At 36.9% G+C, this 26929-nt stretch overlaps 1 protein-coding gene across 1 annotated transcript; it reads left to right on the top strand.

Moving 5' to 3' along the window:
• Window positions 1-4094: 4094 nt before the first annotated feature.
• UFL1 (UFM1 specific ligase 1) lies at window positions 4095-25158 on the top strand. The gene is made up of 19 exons (XM_041412364.1): window positions 4095-4216; window positions 4910-5055; window positions 5909-5937; window positions 6674-6771; window positions 7351-7465; window positions 7669-7799; window positions 8413-8471; window positions 11788-11934; window positions 12993-13168; window positions 13973-14152; window positions 14474-14594; window positions 16893-17015; window positions 18243-18363; window positions 19241-19404; window positions 20445-20575; window positions 20717-20797; window positions 21551-21636; window positions 22078-22258; window positions 22960-25158. The coding sequence occupies exons 1-19, from the start codon at window positions 4140-4142 to the stop codon at window positions 23170-23172; spliced, it is 2379 nt and encodes a 792-aa protein (XP_041268298.1). The 5' UTR covers window positions 4095-4139; the 3' UTR covers window positions 23173-25158.
• The last annotated feature ends 1771 nt before the right edge of the window (window positions 25159-26929 follow it).

The following is a 26929-nucleotide window of genomic DNA, read 5'->3' as shown; positions in this document are numbered from 1 at the left end:
ACTGAAAAGCAAAACATTATGCTATTTATAGCTGTGCATTAAAAAGGGACTGTGAAAATGAAAAAAGCAAAAGCCACACACAGCACAAACAGCAACAAAACCCTTCCTCTAATGAAAGTCCAATAGCCAGTTACCATTTAAGAAAAGCTTGCGCTTTATCCTGTCAGTTCTCTCTGATAAAGGAAGGGGTCATTAGACACCTGTTCCCTCATCAGAATAATCCTTATGATTATCACCACATCGAAATTGTTGAATATTTTGTATACCAGAACAATAAAAAACACATGAGATGAGAAGTAACCTTTTTGATTGCTAGAATCAAAGTAAACACATTAATGAGCAAAACATGACAGCTAAATCATCCAAATCCACAAACTCACCTGTTTGGTATGAAAATATGTCCAGCAAGTTATGAAGATAATATCATGACATATGTGGAAGAACCATTTAAAAAAATTCTAATTTATACTACATCTCATTCAGTTTACAAACCATTTTCAGACATCCTATTACACAATTATTTATTCATTTCCACCTGCATCATTTCTAATTTTACACCAAAACAGTGGTTACACTGCTATTTACTGCCTTTGTCTTAATAAATTCTGTCTATCAAAAACACAGACTGCACACAATCCAATTTCCCTGCAAATATTAGGTAAGGTTGCATTATGAGGTGTGACACTGGTCTTCTGAGGGAAAGGAAAATATATTCTGCATATCAGAATTCCTCCAATTCATTTTTTTATGCCAAGCAAAAAGTTTTGTGATAAACTACACCTCTTAGAAACTTTGTTCATCCCTAATTTGCATTACTCATTTCTTCTATGTATTTTCTATATACTCCTAAAAATACCTGCTATGTTACTCTTATATTATTACATGAATACTAGGATACCAACCTTCATAACGTACTTTATGTCATACAGACAGCACTGATTCATTTTGACAGGAGTAAGAACCTTATGATTTGCTTTTATTGTCCCCACTTAAGACAGGGTAATTGATATTCCTAGGGTGAATCAATGCAATACTGTACATGGCTTTCATAAGAAATTATTTACTTTGTGTCAATGGAATATAGCCATCAATACATATTATAATAACTATGTAAAAGTCCATTTAAACTTTTGCCCTCATTATAGCTACAAAACCTTTCACACTTATTTTATATACCTGCAACAATGAAACAAAAACACTTCTGCTATTGTGATAGCTCTGTAATCAATGAACTCAGAAGAGCTGCAGAAAAATAAATTGTATCAACTTCATTTTTCAGCATCATACCCATGCATAAAATAGATGCTAATAACACTAAGGCTCAGTCAACTGCAAGAGGTTTGTGCAAGTATAGTAAAATGAATCAGTTACTCTATTTTTAAAACAAGATTTAACTTCACTTATAAGCTGTCTAAAGAAAATGGATTTTGACAGAAAAAAATAAATCTGAATTGCTACTTGATTAGCAATTAGGTATTGAAAATATTAATGCATCTGTTGTGCATTAGATCTCAAAAGAAAAGGGTCTTTATAAAATTTCTTTGATTGCGGACTCAAAACAGAACCTGCAATTTGGAAACGGTATTGAAAATATTAATGCATCTGTTGTGCATGTGTACATAGATCTCAAAAGAAAAGGGTCCTTATAAAATTTCTTTGATTGCGGACTCAGAACCTGCAATTTGGAAATATCAAATGCTTGTAACAGTTGTGTATTTATGATTCATCTGCTCCTTCTTTGAATGCTGGTGGAACATAACTCTAAGGTTAATAAATTTAAAAAAAAAATAAGAAAAAAACAATCAAAGAACAAACCAACCAAAAAACAAATAATAAAAAAAAAAACCCCAGCTCTATTTACAGATGACTATTTCCAAAAAATCTGGGAACAGTGGCTTGAACTCAAGTCATGCATAGACAAATGAAGGTCCAGCCATTATACATCACTTTGGAATCTTAACTGCAACACTCAGTTTGGCCAGTCCAGTGGTTCAGATTTTATCTGAAAAGGACTCTCTATTGCCTGGTAGAGTATACATATAATTAAAGGACTTCAAATCCATTGAAGATTAGGTAGAGGGATACAGTTCTATGTCCCTAGTTCTTTTTCCTTGTCCCCTATGGTAGCCTATTTCTATATAATCTTCATAAATATTGTCCATAAAATTGCTATCACATTTTTTCTCTATTCTTCCACTACATTATTAATTCACAGAAATATGCCTAAATCAAGGACCTGGCTAAGCAATCTCCCTTGATGTCTTCTTTGCCGGCAGAGGAACACAGACACCTCCCCGCTTAGTGAGCTTGGTTTAGAGCTATGTTTTAGGAAGAGATGCTCTTTGGGGAGTCTGTCTCGCTGCCGGCAAAGGCTCCAAGACCAGACCTCAACAGCAAACTTCAGATACCCGAGCCAAATGAATCCTGCCCCTAATTTTTTATCTCAAAGGGAAGGACCAGTAAACCTGAAGCCACATACTTATCCCACTATAAAGGCGGCTACAATTTACTATGCCTGTTGCAGTCTTTGTTCACGCTATTGAAACCGCACCCAGCATGACACCAACCCTGCCAGACACATTTTCCTGTGACTTTTGGAAGGCAGAGTCACAGAGTGGCTGTCAGGGTCAGTGAAAACAGCGGCCACGCAGGAAGCAGCAAGAAATCTGGAAGGACAAAGGACAGAGCCTCAGCAGCACGAACCCCGCTGCCGGTGCTGGGCAGCTGGCAGCGTCCTGCTGCTGTCCCGCCTGGGAGGTGCCAGGCATTGTGTCCTGCTGCTGTCTCGCCTGGGAGGTGCCAGCACTGTGTCCTGTTCCTGTCTCGCCTGGGAGGTGCCAGGCACCTGTCCTGTTCCTGTCCCGCCTGGGAGGTGCCAGGCACTGTGTTCTGTTCCTGTCCCGCCTGGGAGGTGCCAGGCATTGTGTCCTGCTCCTGTCTCTCCTGGGAGGAGCCAGCACTGTATCCTGCTCCTGTCTCGCCTGGGAGGTGCCAGCACTGTCCCCTGTTCCTGTCCCGCCTGGGAGGTGCGAGGCATTGTGTCCTGCTCCTGTCTCTCCTGGGAGGAGCCAGCACTGTATCCTGCTCCTGTCTCGCCTGGGAGGTGCCAGCACTGTCCCCTGTTCCTGTCCCGCCTGGCAGGTGCCAGGCACTGGTGGCTGAGGCTCCGTCCGCTCGCCCCACGGCGGGAGCTCCCTGCCATCGCCACAGGAGAGTCAGCTCCAAAAGGCCTTTAAGTCTGTGGAGCTCCAGTCTGACAACTAAATAAATTCAGCTTGCCCCTCGCTGCGTAACAGCGATCCCGCTAAGTGGAGGCACTATTGACTTCACACCCAACTGATGGAGAAGGAAGACTTGCACACCAGATGATGAACAACAAGTCTCAAAAGTTTATTGGATAGGCACACACATTTATAGCAGTGTTAATAAGGCTAATGCATATTGCAAAAATTGAGCTCATCATTGGTTAGTCATTTATCAGTCAACTACGTCTACGTTTACATTCTTGTGTTCACCTTGTTATGGTTTCTTCTATCCTTCCTTCATTCTTGCTAGCTAACGAACCTTTCCCACAACCTCAAGTTGCGGCAAGGGCACAGTGACCTTGCTGCTTTTATCCTCGTCTCCCTCTTGCTTCCAGCATGATCTTTGTTAGTTAGCTAACTATCTACAAAATCCTCTACATTTCCCCGTTTGTATCTCGGGCAGATTAATCTGGCTGTGGCCCTTATGCAGGAGCCAGCTTGTTACAAAGCTCTCAACACCCAACTCGCGGTCTAAATTTCATTTCAGGTTTCGCTAGTGGCAGCTCCTAGCGCGCTTCACGCTGAGAGCTGGGCTCACAGCCCAGGCCCGGCTGCGATACCCCAAGCCCAGATGGAGCGGCCGCTCTCGGGAGCCGCGGGCAGCACAGCAGAGCTGCTGCCGTGCCCGCTCCGCCCGCATCCAGCTGCTGGAGCCAGCCCCGACTGCGGACGCCGCTTTTTGCTCCTTTTCCCGTGGTTAGCTTTTGTTCCGTTCGTTTTCAATGACCCAGCCCGCGCAGGCGCTCCTCCGTGCCGCGGGGCGGCGCTGCGGGCGGAGGCCGGCCTCGCTGGCTGCCCGCGGCCGCCCGGCCGGGGCTGACGTGTCGCTGCGCGATGGCGGCGGCCTGGGAGGAGATCCGGCGGCTGGCGGCCGATTTCCAGCGGGCGCAGTTCGCCGAGGTAGCCCACAGGTGAGCCGGGCGGCGCCGGTACCGCCGCCGAGCCCGCCTGCCGCGCCCCTTCCCCGCGCCGGCCGCCCCCTTCCCCCGCAGCCGCCGGTCCGGGCACCCCGCGGGGCCCGGCCTGGCACGGCCCCGCTGCCGTTCCCTGTGTCACCGCTGCAGCCCCGCGGCCCTTCGGGGACCCCAGAGCACGGGCAGGCCCAGGGAAGCGACTGAGTGTGTAGTCACAGCCAAGTTCGCGTTGATCAAAATCGTCACGGCTCCAGTGCTCGGTTTCTCGCTTCTGTCTGCTTGACTAGTTGAGGCCGTTGCCCAGAACTTGTTTTTGTTAAAGAAAAATTAATCCGAAATGCGCAGAAGTAAAATAAAAACTCCCCGAAGTGTCAAAGACAGGAATTCTTTAATTACAGGCATTCCTAAATTCACCTGCAGGTGTGCTCTCTTAGCTGACAGGGCTGAAAGCTGTTCAGGAGGAGAGTAAAAGCTTTGGAGAGATTACCCGCTCAAGTGAAACCATATGGATGATTTGGTTGATGATAAGCAGGATACAGACATTAATTTCTTAATGTGGAAAAGTACATTCACAAAGAACTGCAAGCAATCTTCATTGCATTTCCCATGTTTTGTATGTTTGAAACTTTTAAAGGTAATTTTAGCAAATATTTCCTTAGAATAACGGCTGACTTCTTCTGCTTCTGCTAGATTGTCAGAACGGAATTGTATAGAAATTGTCACAAAGCTGATCGCAGAAAAGCAGCTGGAAGTAGTGCACACACTTGATGGCAAGGAGTATGTCACTCCAGCACAGATTAGTAAGGAGATCCGCGATGAGCTTCATGTTTCTGGTGGTAAGCGTGGCATTTTCATTCTTCCTATGGATTTGGAAGTTAATTTTGAATGCTACAGAAAGATTTTCAAAGTATTCAGTACCCTTAAGCTTTCAGAAAAAGTCAGTTTGCTTCATCTACACATTAATTCACCTACTGCTCTTTTATTTTCACTTCAGATCTGTGTCAGGCTTTTCGATAAGCATATCAAGATAGGCTATTTGGTTTATTTTCATCCATGTGGAATTTCTGACATAAAAGTTGTATAAAAATCCTTTTGAAGGAAATTTGGCGTTTTAATACAGTTTAGTACCTGGCTGAGATGTTTGGCCTTGTCTTGGAATTTCAAAGTAATTCTCCTCTCACACCATTAGTGGTAATAATATTTCTAAATTGTTATTGAGAGATTCTTTTATTTTACCAATGTGAAAAGCCACTTGTATTGGAAGATATGACTTAGATATATAAGGAAGCAACTAAGGAAGTTCAGATAGCTTTTTGTCGATGGCTTTAATGAGCAGGCAGTGTATTGTACTTTGAGTTGTACTTAAGGGTGAATTCCACAGGGTCATATGTTTAGAAAACTTATTATGTCCATACAGATTAGCCATTTTCTCACTGTTACCACAGGTTTGCTTCAGTTTGTGTATCATACCAGTGGGACAGCTTGGACTGAATTAAAATTTGCTGGGTTTGTTGTTAGTAGCATCATGCAAAGGTAGAAAGTTTTAACAATCTCTGGACTCTCATGGACTAGTTTAATTGGTCTACAGAAAAAGTAATTAAATATTTTATGCACAATGATCTGTACTTTAATCTAAATCTGTTAAAATATGTTTCATATACTAAAAGTGTGTTTTAACTTTTCTTGAAGGTCGAGTTAACATTGTCGACTTACAACAGGTAACTTCAGTAATAAAAACTTTATGCTTCTTTATTTTCTTCGCCATGTATAGTGTGAGTATGGAGTTCATTAGTTATACTTCAGCTAAATAATTTTTTTGAAACAGAACAAATTTTATGAATATCTGGTAGCTCCTGTCAGGGTACTGCAGATTACTTAATCTGTCCATTTATTGTTTTATTGAAACCTCTCTGCTTAATGATAATCTAGGCCTTCTGAAATCACTACTGATATATACAGTTTTTGTTTATGAACTTTGTAAACTAAGGAGGGCAGACAGAAAAGAAATATGTTACCCATTTAAATTTAAAGCTGCAGGAGCATGCATCATTAATTTTGCATGCCTCTTTGAATCTGTCCTCTTACTTCATTATTCTTTGTCTCCAGTAATCTTTGTCCTGCAGTAGTCTTCCTCTGTGGCTAATTTTTCCTTCAGGCTTGAGCAAAATTACTTGGAAACGGAAAACCTTTCTGAAAGCCAGTTTCCTATTTTGTCTTACTGCTTTCTGGTACTATTTTATTACATAAGTTTCTTTTAACCTTGTAACAGTTGCAAACAGAGGTTTTTCCCCTAAAGGATTGCTGCTTTATTCCAAACACAGATCAAGTGTGTTTGTATGCAATAGTATAAAAAAATAAGAGCAGCTTTCCTCAAGATACAGGAATGTGTACCTAATATTTCAATGTTTGAGAATGATTTTAAATTTAAAGTTCTGATAAGAGGTTTTCTTTTAGGTAATAAATGTGGACCTTCTGCACATTGAAAACAGAGCTAATGACATTGTTAAATCTGAAAAAGGTATTCAGCTTGTACTGGGACAGCTTATAAATGAGTGAGTACCTTCAGGAGCAATATGTATAATTCATACCGTGTTTATTTTTTAAAATGCAGACTAAAAATAATGTCCAGCCTTTGCTGCTTCTGAAGTGAAATGCATTTTTCTTGGCTGATCTTAGAGCTGCTTGGTGGTGATCAGTGCTACTCTTGGCAGGTGAGACCTATCTCAGCAAAGCATCCAGTGAATCCACGGTGTAAAGGCCCTGCTGAACATCTGTGCTCAGTGTCCTGCATTTAAGGACTGCATTTCTTACCCAGTGTCTCTCTGGCTTTGCTGTATGCCTCAGCTATTGACAAACCTTCTACCTCTTGTTTTACCTGACAAGCCTAAGATGTTTTCATAGAAGTAGATAAATGACCCATCTTACTACTAGCTCCCTGCTTAGCAGGCTTTTTAAAAAAAAACACACATTTTCACTTACACTGTTCTCCTTTATTCATTTAAAATAACTTTTCAGTTTATTTTTGCAATGATGTAGCAGGAAGAGGTCAGTTATTCAGTATGTGATCTTGAGGTTGATTTTGAATGTCACACTTAATGTGTTGTCTTTTTTTTTTTTCATTTTTATGAAAGGAGTTATCTGGATCAATTAGCAGAAGAAATAAATGATAAACTACAGGAAACTGGCCAGGTGACAATATCGGAACTCTGCAAGGCATATGACCTTCCAGGAGACTTCCTGATACAGGTGATGAAAGCCACCAACCTGGTAAATGCAGAATTGTTTATGACCAGCTTCTTTCTTTATCTTTGCCATATCCATGGCAAAGTTTAGTACAAAATTAATACTTAGTTTCCATGGTGCATCTGCAAATCGTTTTCTGTCATTAGATACCCATATATCTGATGGCAGAAAGCATGCTTAGAAAAGCTTAATTCTTCTATTTACAGGCATTATCCAGGCGTTTGGGCAGAATTATTCATGGACAACTAGACCAGGATAACCGTGGGGTGATTTTTACAGAAGCCTTTGTGTCCCGCCATCGAGCACGCATTCGTGGGCTCTTCACCGCGATTACTCGGTAAATTGCAATGCCTGCAACCACACATTGAAATATTTTTGCTATAGGTCTTTGTGGTCCAGATTCCCTTGTGATTGAAAAATTAAAAAAAAGACCTATGGATAGATTTCCCTAAGTGTAGTTCAGTCCTGGGACCAATTCTCAGTTACGTTAGACTCACTTGTTAGAAATGGGGACTCTCTTTTGGAAAACAAGGGAAGTATAACAATATACCCTATACAACATACATTAGTGTTTTGGCTGAAGAAAATGTTACTCTGTAGTTCTTTTGCTACTTTATAGAATATCTGTCCTCTTGTCACTCCACTGCTCATTAGTCGGTTGGTTGCTACATGTGATTATAGATAAGTTTTTGTTATTAAATCAATATGTTTTTGTGTCACTTTGTAGAAAGAGGAAAACTTAACAGAGCGGAAGTTTCCTTACAATAACTATCATAGCTTTTGTGTTGTCATTTCACAGTAATGCAGAATTAAACACTTATAAGTATTTTACACATCAATGTAGTACCCTGAGACTATGTTCATCTATAGTGACCTCTATCATTTCTGGATTCTCCCCGTCAGTTTCAGATCATTAATTTATATTATTTTGTTTTTCTTTTTTTCCCAAGGCCTACACCTGTAAGTAGCTTGATCACTCGGTATGGATTTCAAGAACATTTACTTTACTGTGAGTTTCATTCAGAATATTTTCTGTGTTTGTTAGGAAATCCATTCCTCACTATTAAAAGTGTGCTTTCAAAGAAGCTTTTTAGCACATAGCCTTAATTCTGAAATACAGAACAATGTGTTTCTCTTTAGTGTAGAAAGTATTAAACCCTTTGTGCTATCCATAACTGAAGGGATGTATCCAAAGCAATGAACACGTTTGTTGACAAGATGCCTCTGGGGACAGAATGATGCAAGAAGTACAGTACTTACTTATTCATCTCTTTCATTATTTGCCCTTAGCTACTGGCAGTTTTTTCAGTGAAGCACACAAAAGGGGACAGATTTTATGTAGCCAAATGGCATTAATTGCTCAGGATTTTCTTTACTGACTTTTTTTCTGTGATAATGGAGGCTAAGCTTTTGATGTACTCTTAGTTAAATTACTTTGTATGCTGAGAGATAAAACATATCCTTAAACTGTTTGCTTTTACTTTCCATAGTTCCTTTTCTAAATAAAAATGCATAAAGAATCCCTATTCAGCTTCTGAAATCTTTAGGCTCTACTTGTTTGTCACTTTGTGTGCCCTCTCCTATCTCTCAAAAATGCTGCTTCAAGCATCATTAGTCTTCTGTGCTGGCTGACCAAGTGGTGCTGGTCTTTTAAAATCCTTTAATGGTTTTCTGTCTCTTCTGGTGAACTTTAATGCTTCTCTTGATTGGGTCTTTTTGCCTTCAGGGCATTGCTCACTTTAGCTCCACTGTTTATCCTGTTGTATCTCTCTGCTTATCCTGTTCTCCACCACAAGCTTATTTATTAAAAATTAAAATCCTAGCACTTCAATAAAATCATACAAACAGTCTAGTTCCACATGATCAATTTAAAATTTCCACCTTTTTTTAATGTGCCATCCAAATTTTCATCGATTAAAGGGAAAATCTGTGAAATTGCATTGTAATAATGTCTCAATACTCAGCAAATTTTTGTATTTGGTTACAGTCTATTTCAGATTAGTCCTTCAAGTACATCATCATGCTTTCATGATGTACTGTGTTAATTGGAATTGAAGTTCTGGTATTTTCCTTACACCAGTGAGCATCACAATACATACTTCTAATACTTCCATGGGCCTTTTTTAGTGAGCTTGTTAATCCTTTTCTTTAGTTTTTCTTACTTTCTCTTATTACCTCTGCAGTTTCTAAGTTTCAGAGAGTTTTTAATCTTTTTTATTCATTGCCAGATTTTATTATGTCCATTTTCTGAGATACCATTTCGATTTCACAAATGTTGGAAACTTGAAAAATACCTTTTAATGATGTTGCTTTTAAGCTTTTTATGTCTGTTGCTGTTTGCAATGTGTTTAAAAGTGGTCTTCATCAGTTTTCTGTCTCTTACAGAGTAAAAATGTAAGCTCAGTGTAATATTTGTATTATTTACAAACAGCAAATTATTTAATCAATACTTTGGTTTAGACAGGATAAACATTATTCTTTGGTTCTTTCACTTGTGCTGCTATTCATCTTAAGCTCTCATAAAGTTACAATAAAAAGTAGTTTTAGAAATGAGAGACTCTTCAGGTTAAGACACTAATTGCAAAGCATAATGAAATAACAGATGTTATTAATTTCTGGGCATTATGTTACTGGTGTAGGACTGACATGGAGGGACACTTACCATCTTTGTTAGACTTTGATGGAGACTTAATAGGACACTACAAACTACTTGTCACCTTTAAAAATAAATGAGAATTCATGGTAGTTCTACAGGGAGGGATCCTTTTGTTTTAAAACAAAATACTGTCTAGACATAATTGTAGCAATGGTCTGTGAAATCACTGAGAGCACCTCCTCTGCCCTGGAGTTTTAGAACTGACACTTGATAAAATACAGAATTTAATTGACATTTTCAGTTCACTTCTTTTCTTCTGACGTCTTCTTTCCCTAAAGAATAGGTTTTTTCTTTCCTTTCATGAATAGATTCTTCAACCAATTTTGCAGGATTCTAGGGAAGTCTCAGTTATTTTTCCTAAAAATTTGGACTAAAAAGTTGAAATTGCAAACAGAGAAACCGTTCTGTATTATCTGACAATTGCTTAAGTGGAATAGACACCTTGACTCTATTTTCTGGGGCAACTAAAACATTAGGAAGTATAAAAACCTAATTTTATTTCCAGAATTGGTCTTAAAAGTTCCATTTTATTCAATGTAACTGAACCATGGCAGAACATGATTTCTGGGTCTTGTCTTAAATGACATAAAGCTATATCTTGTTTAAATCAGTTTCTCTTTCTGCTGCATTTTTTCAGCGTAAGTATTGTTCAGCTTTGATTGTGGCAGTTGTGTTCAATAGCTGCTAGCTTAAAGAAGCTCATCTACACTGTGGGCATATCTGACAAAAACTATCATGATTTGCTATGCACTGTTTCTTCTGGAACTGGGCTTTCAGGTAAACTTTCCTGCATAAGTGAGCTAAACCTCTGTGTGCCATACTAAGCATGTTGAAGTGTTGATTACTGCTTCTATTTAATGAGGAAGAAGCCTTGCCATGTGATACCATTTAATGTTTTGTTTCAGAGCAAAACACGTCTTTTAATGAAATAAAAATGATTATAAACTGAGTATTAAAAAAAGCCATCTGGCAAAGCTCTGGAAATTTGCAGAGTGAGTTAGCTGATGTCACTGATTTTTTAAAATATATCTCTTGTATTACAGAAAGGCAGAAGCAGATCATAGGAGGCAAATCAGATATTCCTATGCAACTTAAATGTATTTAAAAAATCTTATTTAGCATTGAGAAGTGCTTAGTACCTTGGTACTACCAGTTACCAATATGTTTTTTGTTAGCAGTATTTGTGTATTCTCAAGAGGTTATTATTGGCAGCTGTGTTATGCAGTTAAGGTCATGGCTTTTCATGTAATTTTCTGTGTTCAGATCTTTTTTTTGTCCATTTTGGTTAACGTGCAAGCAGTGAATTCAAAGAAAAATTACTGATAAAATGCTAGTGTATTCCACTCTTCTGGCCAGAGAAAGATTCTTCTATGTCTGCATTTTTTAAATTAAAAGCTAAACGTGCCCAGGTATATATTCAATAGAAAATGTTTTGATCCTGCCATTGTGCCTCAGTCTTTAGAAACATTGTCTGATTTCCAGAGCTTTTGTGAAGAAATTCTCGTAAGTGTTAAAAATAATTGATAGATTTTGGCAATGTTTCACTAGAACAAGCACAAACTAATTGGTGGAAAGAAAGAATAAACGAACTAGAGAAAATAATTGCTATCTTTTGATTAATGGATATACTGACTTAGGAAACATCTCTTCATTTATTTTCCTCTTGTAGCTTTGCTAGAAGAACTTGTTAACGCTGGTCGTCTGAAAGGCACCGTGGTTGGTGGGAGACAGGATAAGGCTGTGTTTGTTCCAGACATCTATTCCAAAACACAGAACAAATGGGTGGATTCCTTTTTCAAGCAGAATGGTTACTTAGGTAATTAATCTATATTCTTACAGATAAAATAGCTTTCTAAAACTAGTGTAAGTAATTGGTCTTACCTTAATATAGCTAGTGCTTAGAGTGAAGCCTCACAAGGAGAAGTAGAAATCAATGCAGTGGCTGATACACCTTTGCTGAAAGACCTTGCTCATAATGTGTTACTTTATCACAATGAACTATATTTCAGCAGAGGCGACTGTATTGCTAAACAGTGACTATTTCTCACAAACAATTATGAATGCTGGTTTTGTTACTGCTCTGATGACACTGATTAGCCTGCTCATTGTAGACTTTTCAGATCATCACAGCTGGAGTTTCAGGCCAGGTGTCCAGATTACAACCAAACTTTGGCTGCTAATAGTCCAAACATGCAGTGCTCAGGAAGAGAACTGGAGTGAGTAGCACTAGTGTCCTGATTAGAATCTAGACAATTAGATCTAACTTCAAGCCGAGTGACACTGGATGGTGGTGTTTTGAAACACCACGAGCTGTGGGAAAATATGGATCTAAATAAAGAGAGTAATGTCCCCCTATGGTCCCAAATGGTCAGGCCCTAAGTGGCAGTTATTCTTGTGGATTAAAAAGGTTCACCATAACTTAAAATTATAGTATTAAATGTTTCTGTAATACTGCTTGACTGATGGAAGTCTGTCAGTCTTTGAATGTTTTCCCCCACCTCTTAAGTGTAAACTGCCAAATAGTTGAAAACAAAACACTTAGACACTGTATTTATTGTAAATGTTGTTCATTATATATTAGAATACTTTGGAAATATATGACTGCAAATATAAAGTTAATGGTGTAAGAATCTGAAAAAACACAATTTTCTAAACTCATATCAAAGTCACATCCATTATTTAATCTGCATAGTTCTCTTAACAGCATTTAACAACTGAACTAAGTTTTAGGTCAGCATTAGCTTAAGGCTGCATTGACTTGTATAAAAAATATGTTTAACTCTTCATTTCTTGCTTTCAAAATAAAGTCATCCCATAAGATCTTGTATGTATATGAAGGAAATAAATTTTAACAGACATCTAACTATTTTATAGAATTTGATGCATTGTATAGACTTGGCATCCCTGATCCAGCAGGCTACATTAAAAAAAGATACAAGTCCGCACAACTCTTATTTCTGAGAGCAGCTTGTGTTGGTCAAGAAATTGTGGATCAAGTTGAAGCCTCTGTGGAGGAAGCCATCAGCTCTGGAAACTGGATAGACGTAGCAGTAAGCAATCCTTTCAGTTGTTGTTGGATTTATTTTTTTCTTATTTTTATGTCAAATTATATTTTATTGAAACTACACATATGTAAAATGAAATTCTATGTTGTCAAAGAAGAAAATTCAGTCTAATTAAAATGACAAGTAAAAGGGCATTATTTGCCTTTGATTTGATCTGAACAAAAACAGGGGAAGGACATACTGGCATTCAGTTTATAGACATGTAACACTAACTTTTATTTCAAAACTAGTACAATTCTCTGCTAGAGAGCAATATATTTCTGTTGGACTTTTTTTTTGGGGGGGGGTGTTTTTTTGTGGTGGTGGTTTTTTTTTTGGTTGGTTTTGTGGGTTTTTTTTGTTGTTTTTTTTTTGTTGTTTTTTTGGGGTTTTTTTTTGTGTGTTTGGTTTGGTTTGGTTTTTTTTTGAGGAAATTTATGAGCTAAATGCTTAAAACACTTTTGGTGAGCAGAGGGACCTTAGCCACTTTGTCCTAAGTCCTAATTTTAGACCTTACAGCACTACCTTTGTTGTTCTTAAGTGCTGCTGTTGTTCTGTGTTTGGTGTTGCTTTGTAGCTGTTGAGGTTCATTTTTAAGAAGTTGCCATGCATTTGCCCAGAGGTAGCACGTATTTCTAGAGCAATGTGGATTTGCCGTGTTGGAAGATTTAAAATAGTGTGTACTCCTACATTAGTAGCTTAATTTGAAAAGTGCAATACTTTCTAAATAGTTAGCAGATGTCAAAAAACCTGTTTCTATTCTGTTTATCCATTTACAAGGCTATTGTATTTTAATTTTCTTTACCTTAGACTCTTCTGCCCAGCTCACTCTCAGTAGAAGATGTTGGTATTTTGCTCCAGCAAGTGATGAGATCTTTAAACAAAAGCTCTTCAGGTTTAGTCTTCAGTGACACCATTGCAGTCAGTGAGAAGTTTCTAAGCAGCTGTGCTGACCTCTTTTCTGATCTGATGCAACAGAAAGCAGAAAAGGTACAGTAGGTTTTTTATTGGTCAAGATGTAGTGCACGTTGAGTGTTGGAGTAAAGCTCATGGGACTTTTCAGTCACTATTACAATTTCTGTACATCTCATCTGCAATACAACTAGAGAAGAAGCAAGACAAATGAACAACAGGTTTCTGTATTTAATGGGTGTAATTTATATTCTGAGAGCAGCTTGTGTTGGTCCAGTCTCACGTGTTGCACTTGGAAAACGTGATGTTTGATTCATGTACATGAAAATGGCCAGCTGGCTTAAGTGTTTCTTCCATTGCTGTATCTTTTTGCTATGATGTGCATGTTCTTCATTTTAGGAAATTAAAAACAACCCTGTTAATTTAATCACTGAAGAAGATTTAAAACAGGCTTCTTGTGTAGAGAACTCATATGCTAATAAAAAAGACAAAAAGGATGAAAGAAGAAAGAAGGCAGCAGGTAAGATACCAATATTCAGCTTAGCCAAAAAAAAAAACCAAACAACAACAACAACAAAAACAAAAAAAAAAACCAACTTGTTTTATCTTTGAAATATTTAAATATAAAGTTAGTATATTTTAGTCTGTTAAATGTTTCCAGTCTGTTGCTTAACATATTCAAGAAAAAATCCAACTGCTTACTATTATACTGTGGATATGTATACGTGTCAGTTATGTCCATGAGAACTAATTTCAGACTTAGAAATGCATAGGAAGTACTATAATGGACTCTTGAATTAGTTCAACACAAGGTAAATGTTTTTAGAAGCAAGGAATCCTGTGTTCATTTATTATTTTATACAGTATGATCACATAAGACTGAATAAAACCAGTATTAGCGGAGGGACCTCTGTGCCATGTTTTATTACACAGTATAGATAAAATCTTAGTCTCCATTTTTTAGGGGTCCAGGAAAATTAATATGTTTCTTATTATAAGTCTTTGATTGTTAATCTAAAATAACTTTGTCTAAATTGAGAATGAGTTTTTGGGTTTTTTTTTTTTTTAAGAATACTTGTCATCTTTTCTGAGAAAACCATGCCATGGAATTTTCTGGTTTTGCACATGTAACAGTTACTTGGAGATTAAGACAGTTTACTTTGAGGTATATTCTGGATTAAATTAATCCCAAACCTTTCTCCATTTTTGTGGTGTCTGTTTGGAATAGATTTTAGTTTAGGGAAGAATAAATATACGTGCGTTTAACCCTTTGAAATCTTTCTGATTTTTAAAACAATATTCAGTCTGAAGAGTGTGAATCCCAAAAACTTTGTGATTCTTGTGATGCTGTAACACAGCTGAACGATCTGTGTTGAATTCACTTGCGGAGTGTTACTGTGCTACTGAAAATAAGAGAATTAGAGCACTGATGCATCTGGCTTGATTGAATGTACTCATCTGTAAAACAGAACATTCTACTCTTAAAGAAAGAGTATGAGTAGGCCTGAGTTGACGTGGAAATTAAACTTATTCTTGCCACAAGAGATGGCAGATTTTTCTAGGCCATACTTAAGGCAGAGAAGCTTGGATCTTTAATTGAACTATCATAATAGAATGACTTTGGCTTCCAGTCCTCTGAGGGGTGAGACTCTACTGAGCCTGTACTACATGTCTAGACAAATTCATACCCACAGGTAACATGCTGCACCATCAGCAAGCACTACCCTGAAATGTTTTATTATGGACTGTTATGTGCATTACCTAAAAGCACCCCTTAAAATAACAGTTTTATGTAATGTAATTACTGTAATGCAGTCACATTTCAAATAAGTTTGTGAAAAGTACTAATTTTTTTGGCTGTTCCTGCAAAGTGATGCTTAAAAATCCATCCATGGCATGTAACAGATGCAGTTAACTTTTTAAGTAAGAGCACCATGTCTTTGTGTTTCCTTTTCTTAAACAATAGTAATTACATAATGTAGTTACTTGAAACCTTGGACCATATTTAAATGGAAAAAACACCCGCTTTCTCAAGGCATAGTGTATATATGTCTGGCAACATGGAATTTAAATTTCTTCCAAGTGAAAAAATAACAAAAGAGGCTGTGAAAAATGGAACAAGGAGCAGAACAGCTTGCCTGGTGGAGAGGGACTGTATAGCAAGTTGAGATTCTGTCTGAAGTTGCATACATTGATTGCAGGACTTCTGAACAAAGTAATTTGTTATGTGTGTCAGAACTGGAACATCCCATTACTCTGTAGTCATCTAGGAAAAGTCAAAAAAGATTGAATGCTCTAGTTAATTGAATGTGTGCTTCCAAGAACATCTTGGGTAAATGCTTGTAGTGTAGGATTCTTTCTCTGAAAATTAACGAAGTTACATTATCTAAAATAGTTTTTGTAAACTCAGTTATTTAGCATCATTGAATAAAAATGCGAAAGGCTTACTAAGATGCTATTTTCAGTGAACAGAAAATTCCCCATTACATTATGGACTATGGTATCTCATCTGTTTTTAGCTGAAGCAAGATACTACTCTTTTTTTTTTTTTCTTTTTTTATTACATGTGCATTTGGTATTAGTGTTTGTGTTTATTAGTGACATTAGCTTAAGCAAAGCTTTGCTTCAGTTGCTTTCTTTTGTTAAGAATTAAACTTACAGCCTTTAGATTCTGAAATATATGTTCTAGGTTGTGTTTGGAATCAGGTTGTTGTTTTCAATCCAGCATTAGCAAGTAACTCAGATAAATTACCGTAGTATTGTAAACTTTTTAAGTGCTACAACTTTCCTGTGTACTAAGCAAGTAATTCCCCACCAGAGGGCAGTGGAAGCGTGAGAGGAGGAGGTGGTGGGAATGCCAGAGAGATAAAGATCAAGAAAACCAAGAAGAAAGGAAGAAAGGATGCTGACAGTGATGAAGAGTCACAAGGGGCTGCTACAGGTTTGTCATTTTATTTTAGGCACTATCTATTCATAGCTATTCAACATGGTTTTGCTACTTGCTTTTTTTCCTACATGTCTGTACTTCTCCCACGGTTTAGAGAGGGTCAGCTAAAATGTCAAGAAGATGAGAACACTAGGTAGTTAAAATTGTATCTGTGCATCTGGTCTTGCTATTTAAATGAAATGGACATTGCATGTTCACTGAACAGTATAACTTAGTCTTTAAAAAAGAAATTTAAGTCAAGGAAATAATACCATTTTATATTCATTCTTTTATTTTATGTAGGAAATGCTGTAGATTTTGGGGTGAATGTTACACTTGATTTTGTAACATTTTTGTAACACTATGTGCTGCATAGTGTATGATAAATGAATGGCCTAAATTAACAAATCATAGCAATCAAACAGGTTTTTTTCTTCATAGGAATAAAATATACAGTCAAAACTAATGTTTTGATAGTTTTAATATCATTCCTTATTGGTGCCTGTTTCTCTACCTTCACTATTAAAAGGAGCATGAATGTCTTGCTAAGTAAAAGCCAACATTGTTAGATTTAGAGCAAACAGTGGTTGTAAATGAAGCAATCATGTTCTTTCTTTTGTTTGATGTAGAACCAGAAATGTGTGCTTCCATTTTATGTGTAGGATTGAGACTTTTCAATACTGACTGAAAAATACTTGGAAACATGATATTTGATGTGTGAAATACAGTGTAGTAATTTTGTTTGATACTCTTCTCACAGAGTACTGTAATTCATAAATAAATGGAATTATTTTTCAGGACTACTCAGTTACTGAGTAAAACAATGTTCAGTCACTTTTGGTTTTTGGTGTAGGCTTTCTGTTTTGCCCTTATTGATGCTTGTATTGCTGTATTATAATAAATAGCTTGAACCACAATCTCAAGGTAAACTCAGATAAAACCATTCAAATGTAAATAAGATCCTTTTTAAAACCTGATTTAACCTCCCTTTTCTCTTGTTTATACACTACTTCAGTTGTCTATTACAGAAACTTCTAAGTGATCAAAAGAGAAATTTTGTCAGTTTTTCGTATGTGTGAAATTCAGCTGTCATGTATAATCATCCCAGTTTTTCCATTGTTGATAAGCATTTCTTCTATGGTATTTGGACTTGCAGGCTTTCCAGTGCCTCATGCCACAGAGTAATTGTAGCAATACTAAATGGAATGTTTTCTCAGTGAGTGTTGTTTATGGCCACTACAGGTAGGAATAAGAAGCTGGAGTTCTCTTTCATGTCACAAGAGGAAATTGAGGATGTTTTAAAGACCCGCTTGCAGGATTGCCCTGAAGAGCTTATTACAGAAATTGCTGAACATCTAAGAAGGTAATTTCAATAATTCAGCTGGAGTTAGAAAATTTGTGATTCACTTCAGATGAATCTACACTTCAGTCTTTTTTCTTGCTTAGAAAAGAGGGCCTTGTTGAAAGACATGAACCACAATATTCTCTTTCTGTACAGCTCCATGTTACACATGTCTTATGTATTAGAAAGCTGTGCTGACACAGGAATGTGCTTCTGCTTAGCACTCATTTTCAGCTTCATGAGTGTATTTCCACCCCCTGACACTGACACATGCTGGGGTTTCACGAGTCCTGTGTTCTGGACAGCCTTTGATATATGTTCATGTTTCCTGGCATCTGTGTCTCCACTGGTACCCGTGAGAGCTGGGTAGTAAGTTATGTTAGCAAACTGAGCTAGCTATGCAAAGATGAGTAACTTCCCTTAAAAGATGTTCCGTACCAGAGAGAATGTGAATATATATGTTCAGAGCAAAAGGAACATGAGATAAGAGAATAGCCAAGCTTGAATAAACCTGGAGTGCCATAGTAACTGCATCTGTAGAAATTTGTCCAGAGGCCCCTGAAAGTTTGTGAACAGCATGGCTTCCGGAAATCCTTTTATCTTTCACCTTGTTTGCATTGAGGAGTTGTGAAGAGTTAAAACCTTGTTATACATTTGCATACCATACTTAGCATAACATTAGACCATCTGCCGTTAAGTATATTTTAATTTCCTCATGGGGTTTTTTTTCTGATTTTCATTATTTGCTTTTTGTTTGTCTCACCATTCTGTAGCATTCATGTCCCTGTCATTTACTACATAATGAGGTCATTTTCTCTGTTGCTGATATATTTGGGAAAACCTTGTAGAGTTTCACACTTTGCTCAGTGTTTTCTCCTTTCTTTTTTCCTGTTCTAAGACCTTTGACAAAAAGTTACCAGGAGGTTGTGCGTTCAGTTTTTACATCTTCAGCATCTTCCTCTGGAGCCAACAGAAGACAGGCTATGAAGGACTTCCAGGAGGAATTCTCAAACCTGTACAACAACATTCGGTTATTTGAAAAGGGAGCAAAGCATTTCACAGGTATAAAATACATACTTTGAAAAATGAATATTCTCCTTCAAGGATGTTAAATTTATTCCAGAATCTGTATTAAAGGTCAGACAGGAGCAAGAGTTTAAAAAGGAAAATCTAGAAAGAAAAAACTACAGATGTGTTTAGTATGCATAACACTGCCTTTATGTTGAAGTGCATAGCTTTGCATAGTAATTGAAATACTTTATTTTTATTTCATATCCATATTCTGTTACTTTATGTCAAGGTAACTGTGTTCTTGTCTTTCCTTCCCAAGTCTTTGCATTCCTTCCAGTTTTTCACAGTCCAGATTAAAAAAAAAAAAAAAAGGAAGATATTAGTAAGTTCATTTTATTCTGTCAGCTGTCCCACTAATGAAAAAATAGAATACCACCTGATTCTAAGAAGCTGCTCTTTAAACCTCGTAGGTTTGGTATTGAAGGTAGCTGCTGCTGGAGGATAGTCTGTCAGATTTATTTTGCAGGGGTTACTCTGTAAGGTGTGGCAGAAAAGTTAGCATTAGGAAAATACTGTAGACATTTCCAAGATTTCTCTGCTGTATTCAGCTTTCTCCTGGAATTTTCCTTCTGGAAATTTTTTTCCAAGTTGCAGTATTTCAGTCTTAAAATCACATGGCTGTTCTTCTATTTTACTGCTTGTCCTGCAGAATTTTTCTTTATATACTTTTGGCGTGATCAATAGCAGTGGTTCACGAGGATTGTACAGGGACTAGTTTAATGCTTATGCAGATACATCTTTGAAATGTTAGCAGTGCATTAAAATGTTCTTACAGACCTGAAAGCTCACATTTTTCACTGAACTACATTCCATAAGAATATCACAGCAAATGAGAGATGTTATCTTCATGTATCCAGAAAACTTTCTCATAAAAAGACAAGGAGAAATATGATAATTAACAATTTGAAAAATGAAACAGTATCATACTAATGGTTGATAGAGTCCATAGTTAGGAAGGTGCTGTGATAACATCATAGGAATCCGATAACTATATACTAAGTTACTTCAATCACTTATTTTTTTTTTAACAGATGATACTCAGACTAACCTTGCCAAACACCTGTTGAAGACTCTGTGTACAGACATTACAAATCTGGTTTTCAACTTCTTGGCATCTGAGTCAATGATGACAACAGAAAATTACTCTACAATCACAAGTGAGGTACAGAAATAAAAGTTCCTTTCTAACGGTCTCTAGTAGATGAGTGATGTTTGTTCAATAAGCAATTGCTTCACTTGAAATATGCCTACATCTAAAAAGATTATTAATATTACAGATTATTTCCATTCTTGTCCCATACAGGGCAGAATCAAAATTTTAGGTAAACTGCCAGAAGATACCAAAGGTCCTTTAACTAAACTGCATACTTCTCTGAACGGCAAGGTAAAAATCAAGTTCAAATTTTCTGTTTTGCTGATAGAATGCTAATAAATAGCTGACACACATAGTTTAGTACATAATCACTGCTGCTGTGAAGGTTGAAGGCAAAATAATCTTCTGTATTTGTGTAAGGCAGTGAGAGAAAGTGTGGTTTTGTATCTGTGAATGTTCAGAGATGAAAAGGTGATCTTATATTTTGATACTGACAGTCACCGTTGGCTTCTTGCTGCCATATGGAATTCAATGTGCCTTTCATAGGCAGGTGAGAAGAGTGAAAACTGAGCAAGAATCCCCAGTCTAAAGGGGTTGATGTTTTTGTATTTTGTTCCCAGAGTTCTTGCTTGTTCTCCCATGTATTTCTTAACTAGTAAAATTATGGATATTTAAAAAAACCCCAAATGTTCAGATTATGGCAGTGTAGGCACACAGAGAGTTGTTTATTACTTCTCTCATGCAAAAGGCCATACTGAAGTGTTTCTTAATAAAAAATATATCTGTAAATAGTTATAGAACGTGTATTCATTTTTAATTTTATTTCCAAGTCTAATGAATTACAGTTTGGGTTAGTGTTTAAGTATATGAACCATTGTAAGATGAGCAAAGGTAATTTCTACTAAATACATGTTATTTTCTCTTCTCTTCTGTAGTTTATTTCAAGTGTATTCACAGTGTGATTTGTGTGAATAATTGTGAACAGTAGTTAAACTTTTTTATAATCTGCAAACACAGATTAAATATTTCTATTATTTTTAATAGAGTATAGAAGATTTTCTTTCGTGCCTTGATGCTGCAGTGGATATTTGTGGTGTTATGGTGAAAAAGGGAGACAAAAAGAAGGAAAGGTACATTAATTTTATTTATTCTATGAAATATGGCTATATTGCTGCACAAATGCTGGATGGTTAGTATGGGAGCAGTCATGGTCAATGTGTAAGAGGTGGTCCTTCTTTCCAGACTGCTTTACTGAAGAATAGAAATTCAAGCAGTTCTAAATCCATGGGAGAAGGAGAAGAGGAGAATTCACATTTATCTGATTTTGTTGGCTCACTGCTTTCTGTGATGTAGTGTATAAATTGCCTAGGGATCTTTGAAAATCTGAGCTATACCAGTGATACGGTTTTTTGGTTTTTTTTTCAATTAACATTTTGGAATTCCACATAAATAAATGGTCAGAGGATAAAATGAAAATTAATTGAGGTTAAATAATGTTTTAGCATATGTGATCAACTACTATATAATAAAGTCATAGAATAATATTTTTTTAATATATTCTTGTTCCTTAGACAAGTCCTGTTTCAGCATAGACAAGCTCTGATTGAACAGCTCAAAGTCACAGAAGATCCAGCTCTTGTTCTGCACCTGACATCAGTATTGTTATTTCAGTTTTCAACTCACTGCATGCTTCATGCACCAGGAAGATCAGTACCACAGATCATTAATTTCCTAAGTGGCAAGATCCCAGAGGTATTCTTTTCCAGCTTTTTAAGGGGAAATTACCTTTTTTCTATGACAGAACATGAAAGTTGTGTCTTACACTATTTTTGCTGCATAAACCTGACACCATTTTATTTCATGCCTAAACATTACTTTATGTGCAGAATATACAATTACTCTGATTTGTACTGCATTGCAGTACAAATCTCTTCAGGGATCTGTCATCAAAATTGTTTTTATAAAATTAAAAATCCTTCTGTTATTAGTCCTTTGACTTAACCATAGAGACAGCTCTGTCTTTGGCGATATTGCAGTTCTTACAACTGAACCTTTTTACATTTTTCCTCTGAACTAGAGCATGGTTGCTTTTTAAACTTTTCTAATCCAGTTTTAAAGAAAGACGTGCCTCTTAAAGAGCAAATACATTGAAATTCTGTATTTTATACTGCTGAAACTGGTGATGTTTACTAATTGCATTGCTTTTGTGCTTCAGTAGTTTACTGGACTGTTTTTGCAGCACTTGGATGCACTTTCAGTTTTTTGCCTCTTCGAATGTCTCTTGGAATTTAGGTTGTCAAGTACTGTGTTAAAAATATATTTCTGTGTCACTACATCTCTTTGCCCAAGAATGGGAGAATGCTTTTTAAAAAGTTACATCTTTAATTATAGGTCTGTCTACCTTTTCTGTAGCACTGATATCCCCTGGGTTTGTTCTCATTTTTTGCCCTCAGGATCAGTATTCGCTGATAGTCAAATACCACGGATTAGTGGTGAAACAATTGACCAGCCAGACTAAGAAAACTGAACACGGAGACAGTGACAGAAAAGATAACATGGAAGAGGAGGAAGGAGCAGAAAGCATTCGAAAAGAGCTTCAGGAAATCACTACCTCTATCAAAGATCTTGTTCTCAGACCTAGGAAATTTTCTGGAACAGAGGAATGAAACTGTTATCTAGCACATCCACCTCCATGAGAGAGTCAGACTTGATTTTCTTTTATGCTGAAAAAAGGGACAACAGAAAATGCTTGACAGACTTTCAATTTGGCCTCTAGGAATTTGCAAATCACAGCCAGTGAACACAGTTGCTGGGTGATGGTGGCAAATGGAATTTTGTTACTTCCACAGTATACTTCTAATACACATTAATGTAGATATCGCAGAACACAGTTGTGGACGCTTTGGGTACAAAACCAGTGGGTTTTTATTGGCATCCTCAAGTGAGACCTCAAGAAATTACTGTTCACTTAACAGTGTATTTTGTTCCATACACACACAGGCTGATAGTTTTACTTCTCTGATTTGGATTTCTAGTGAGATAAGGATTGCATATGAGCCTGTCTATCTTAATTTCAAATACTGGTTTTAGAACATAGTCTGATACCTAACAGCACACCAGTAAAGGTCATCTTTACTCTGGTGTCATTAGTGGAAGCTTTCAGTTTCTGTTCACTGGACTGCCACAGTAAAAACAATTTGAGTACGAGTGAATTTTGATAAACTTAAGGAAAGTGATCCACTACTAATACGAGTTTCATGAACCATTCAAGTTCATGAACATCAGCACTCTGATACTACTGATGTATTCTGCTAATGTCTGAAATAGCTGTTCATTTAAAACTTATAATTCAGAAAAGGTGACTCTCTTTTGCATTGGCGTTTTGGAAGCAGATAAATCCTGTTACACTTGCCATACTGTACATGCCATGTGTTTATTCAGCTGATTTGTTGAGTGCTTAGTCCAGTTCCCCTAGCAGATAGAAACATTTGCATTCTGTCAGCTCTTGAGAGAGCTTGTGGTGTTCTGTTCATCCTGAGTTTCTTGAAAATAATTTAGTTTGCGATCTTTCTACATAAGCTTCATAGACAGAAATACTGCTTCCCTCAAGTTTTTTGTGAACCTTATATTTACATTAACAGTACTTTATGTCTTCAGGAAAGTACAAAAAAGTGAAAAATTGAGTTCTGTCACTATTAATGCCATTATTCCTGTATGGCAAATATACTTCTAAATTTATTTTGGAGAGAAGATAATTTTCAGACTTGAAATATCTAAGTTCTGCTACTTCAGTAATACCCATTGATTTCATGTATATAATTTCAGGGGGGTTGCATAACATCAAGGTTGAGTAATAAGAGATGAAAAACTTCCACTAAAACTATCATTCACCCATCCTTGCCAAAATTAATGCTCAAAGAGGGCAAATTCTTTGCAAATTCTGCTCCATTCAAATTTTTCTGTTTTCCAGCAATTCATGTATCCTTGTGAGCTTAATCATAAACATATCCAAGCCTGAAATTGCGACAATTGAAAGTTGAAGAGGCCAGGTATGGAACCCCAGTGACAGAGTAACAAAAATGGAAGTAATTCTGGCAATGTAAACAATAGAATTTTGCACATATTTAAAAGGCAGTAGTGTTTAACAATGTTCATGCCAATGCTGATCTTTTATCAGCCATGAGACAAGAACAGTCTGAATTGTAAGGCAGAAGCAAAGGCAGTTGTTTCTCTTTCCTTGGTGGAAGGTTATAACAGCTGACAGTAAAAGAGAGTGGGGAATAAAAGACAATAAATATTCAGGTTGTTGAACTTTGTTTAAGAAATAGTTTGTGTACCAGGAATAGGTTTGATTTCATGTTATTTAGCCAGAATAATTACTAAGTTCCTTAATGAATGTAAACAATTTTATATGACATTGAGCTCTTTTGTAAATAATATGCTATATGAAATTCTGTATGCAAATAAGAAATTATTTTAATAACATTAAATGATTAAGTATTTGAAGAGCATTCTGTTGACATCACCAGTGTTTGATCATCTTGCAACTTGCAGCTTTCAAACAGCAATAGGTAATATGCACTGTTAGACTTAACACACCATTCTGAGCGTCCCTGAATGTATTTTGGTTTGGTATAATAATCAGCCCACTGCAGAATTTACTTTATCATGTGTTCAACTTGCTATGTTCCAGCCTATGTTATAAGAAGGATTTAAAAAATAGATTCTTTGAAGTAGATACAATGGAAACACTATAGTTCAGAGATATCTTCGGGCTACTAACAGAATTCAAGGAGACATGGTTGGAAAACTGTCCCAGGTATTTTTTCGTGATTTGGAAATTCAGTCTTTCATTTATGATACAGAAGTATGTCTTCTGAAAGAGAAAAAAGCAATTCTGCTAATTCACAGGTTTTTTCCTCTCCCTAGGAGGAATGTCTGTGGGAGGAAGAGTAATCTTGTCTTACAAATCAGAGGTGCAGTTCACAAAGCAAAAATGCCCTTTGGAATATCTAGGAAAATGAAAGGCACTACAAAATGTACAAATTAACACTTTTACTCTTGTTTGAAGTGTTAGTGTCAGCCTCTCATCTTCACTTATGCTATCTAAACACCACCATTATGTTTTTAATCTCATAAACTGACATGTATAGATGCATGTATGTGTCTATACACAACCACTCAACAATGTTCTCATATCCTTGTTTGCTGCTACTCTCAGATTGGAGTGGATGCATTAACCACAGGTAGAGTAATACCTGTGTCAGCAACAGCCTTGCCATTCCTTCTTTTGAAGTGGCAAAAGATGACTCTTGTAGTTGGTTACTTGCAGATCTGCTGGAACTGAGCAAATTGTTTGCTCCGTTAGAACTTCCAACTCTTCGTTGAAACTCTTTTGCATCTTCTTAAAAAATTTGGTGCAGGTTTCTAAATAATATCAGTAGGTTTTGTTGTCTGCATGAATCCATCTGAGAGCTTGTTCAGATAAAACTACAGTAGTTCTGTTCTCTCTAGGCTCGTGAGTAAGGCTACTCAAGCAGTGGTTTCTCCTTGAACGTTTTTCATAAGAAGTAGGCTAAGAAAATGAAAATTTCTACAAATATGGGTAGATCGAGGTTTCTTGTTTAATAGGAAGTTTAGTACTCCTGCAGATGACAGAAGAGTGACTGTGATGGGTCAGACTGAAGGTGAGTGTAGCCCAGTATTGTCTCCATCAGAGGTCAAAAGTGAGTGCTCAGAGAGGAATATAAGAACAAGACATGTAGTATTTTTCCTCTGAGTCCTTTCTGAGCCTCCAAATCCATGTTGCCCAAACTTTTTGAACAACAATTTTACTTTATTATAGATACTCTCTGCTAGCCCAAATAACAGAACGTATTCAGTAAATGCCAATGATATTTTGTCAGGAAAACAAGGTCTTTCTTTAGGAATTGTTAAGGAATTAGATATCTTTGAAGTTTTGTGATTTAAAAAATGAATGAGTAACAGAATGAGTAACTCAAGTAGTTTAAGGAGAACCACCATTTGCTTGATGAATTTCCCAGATCTTCAACATGAAGAAGAAGGTAGGTCAAGACAGGTCCTGTTGGGAGACAGATAAAATAAGCTGCTTTGTATTTCAGGAAGTGCTGCGGGAGCTGCAAGAGACATCATCTAATTGATAGTCTGAAGAAATAACAGGATTTTGCTGACCTCATTTGTACTTAATTTGTAACTGTTAGGGAAAACCCTGATTCTGTTTTAGAAGTTTCTCTGGGCCTGTCTTCTATTAATGCAGTTATCTCTATCAGACAAATTTGAGGGTAGTCTTCAAAGCATAACAAAAGTGATGTGCCATAGGACATGTCTGACTTCTCATCCTTGGTGGCAAGAACATACTGTGTTAGTATTTCTAAGTGCCATTAACTCAACAGATCTGCTTGA

The sequence above is a fragment of the Onychostruthus taczanowskii genome, unplaced genomic scaffold (assembly GCF_017590055.1).
Source record: "Onychostruthus taczanowskii isolate IOZ18803 unplaced genomic scaffold, ASM1759005v1 scaffold39, whole genome shotgun sequence".
NCBI classification, from domain to species: Eukaryota; Metazoa; Chordata; class Aves; order Passeriformes; family Passeridae; genus Onychostruthus; species Onychostruthus taczanowskii.
Note: the sequence above shows the minus strand (reverse complement) of the source record. Positions and strands in the feature narration are given on the sequence as shown.

Coding starts and splice junctions, on each gene's coding strand:
- UFL1 (XM_041412364.1), top strand. CDS start 4,140: ATGGCGGCGGCCTGGGAGGAGATCCGGCGGCTGGCGGCCGATTTCCAG. Junction 5,056..5,908: donor TGAGCTTCATGTTTCTGGTG/GTAAGCGTGGCA, acceptor CTTTTCTTGAAG/GTCGAGTTAACATTGTCGAC. Junction 19,405..20,444: donor GGGAGCAAAGCATTTCACAG/GTATAAAATACA, acceptor TTTTTTTAACAG/ATGATACTCAGACTAACCTT.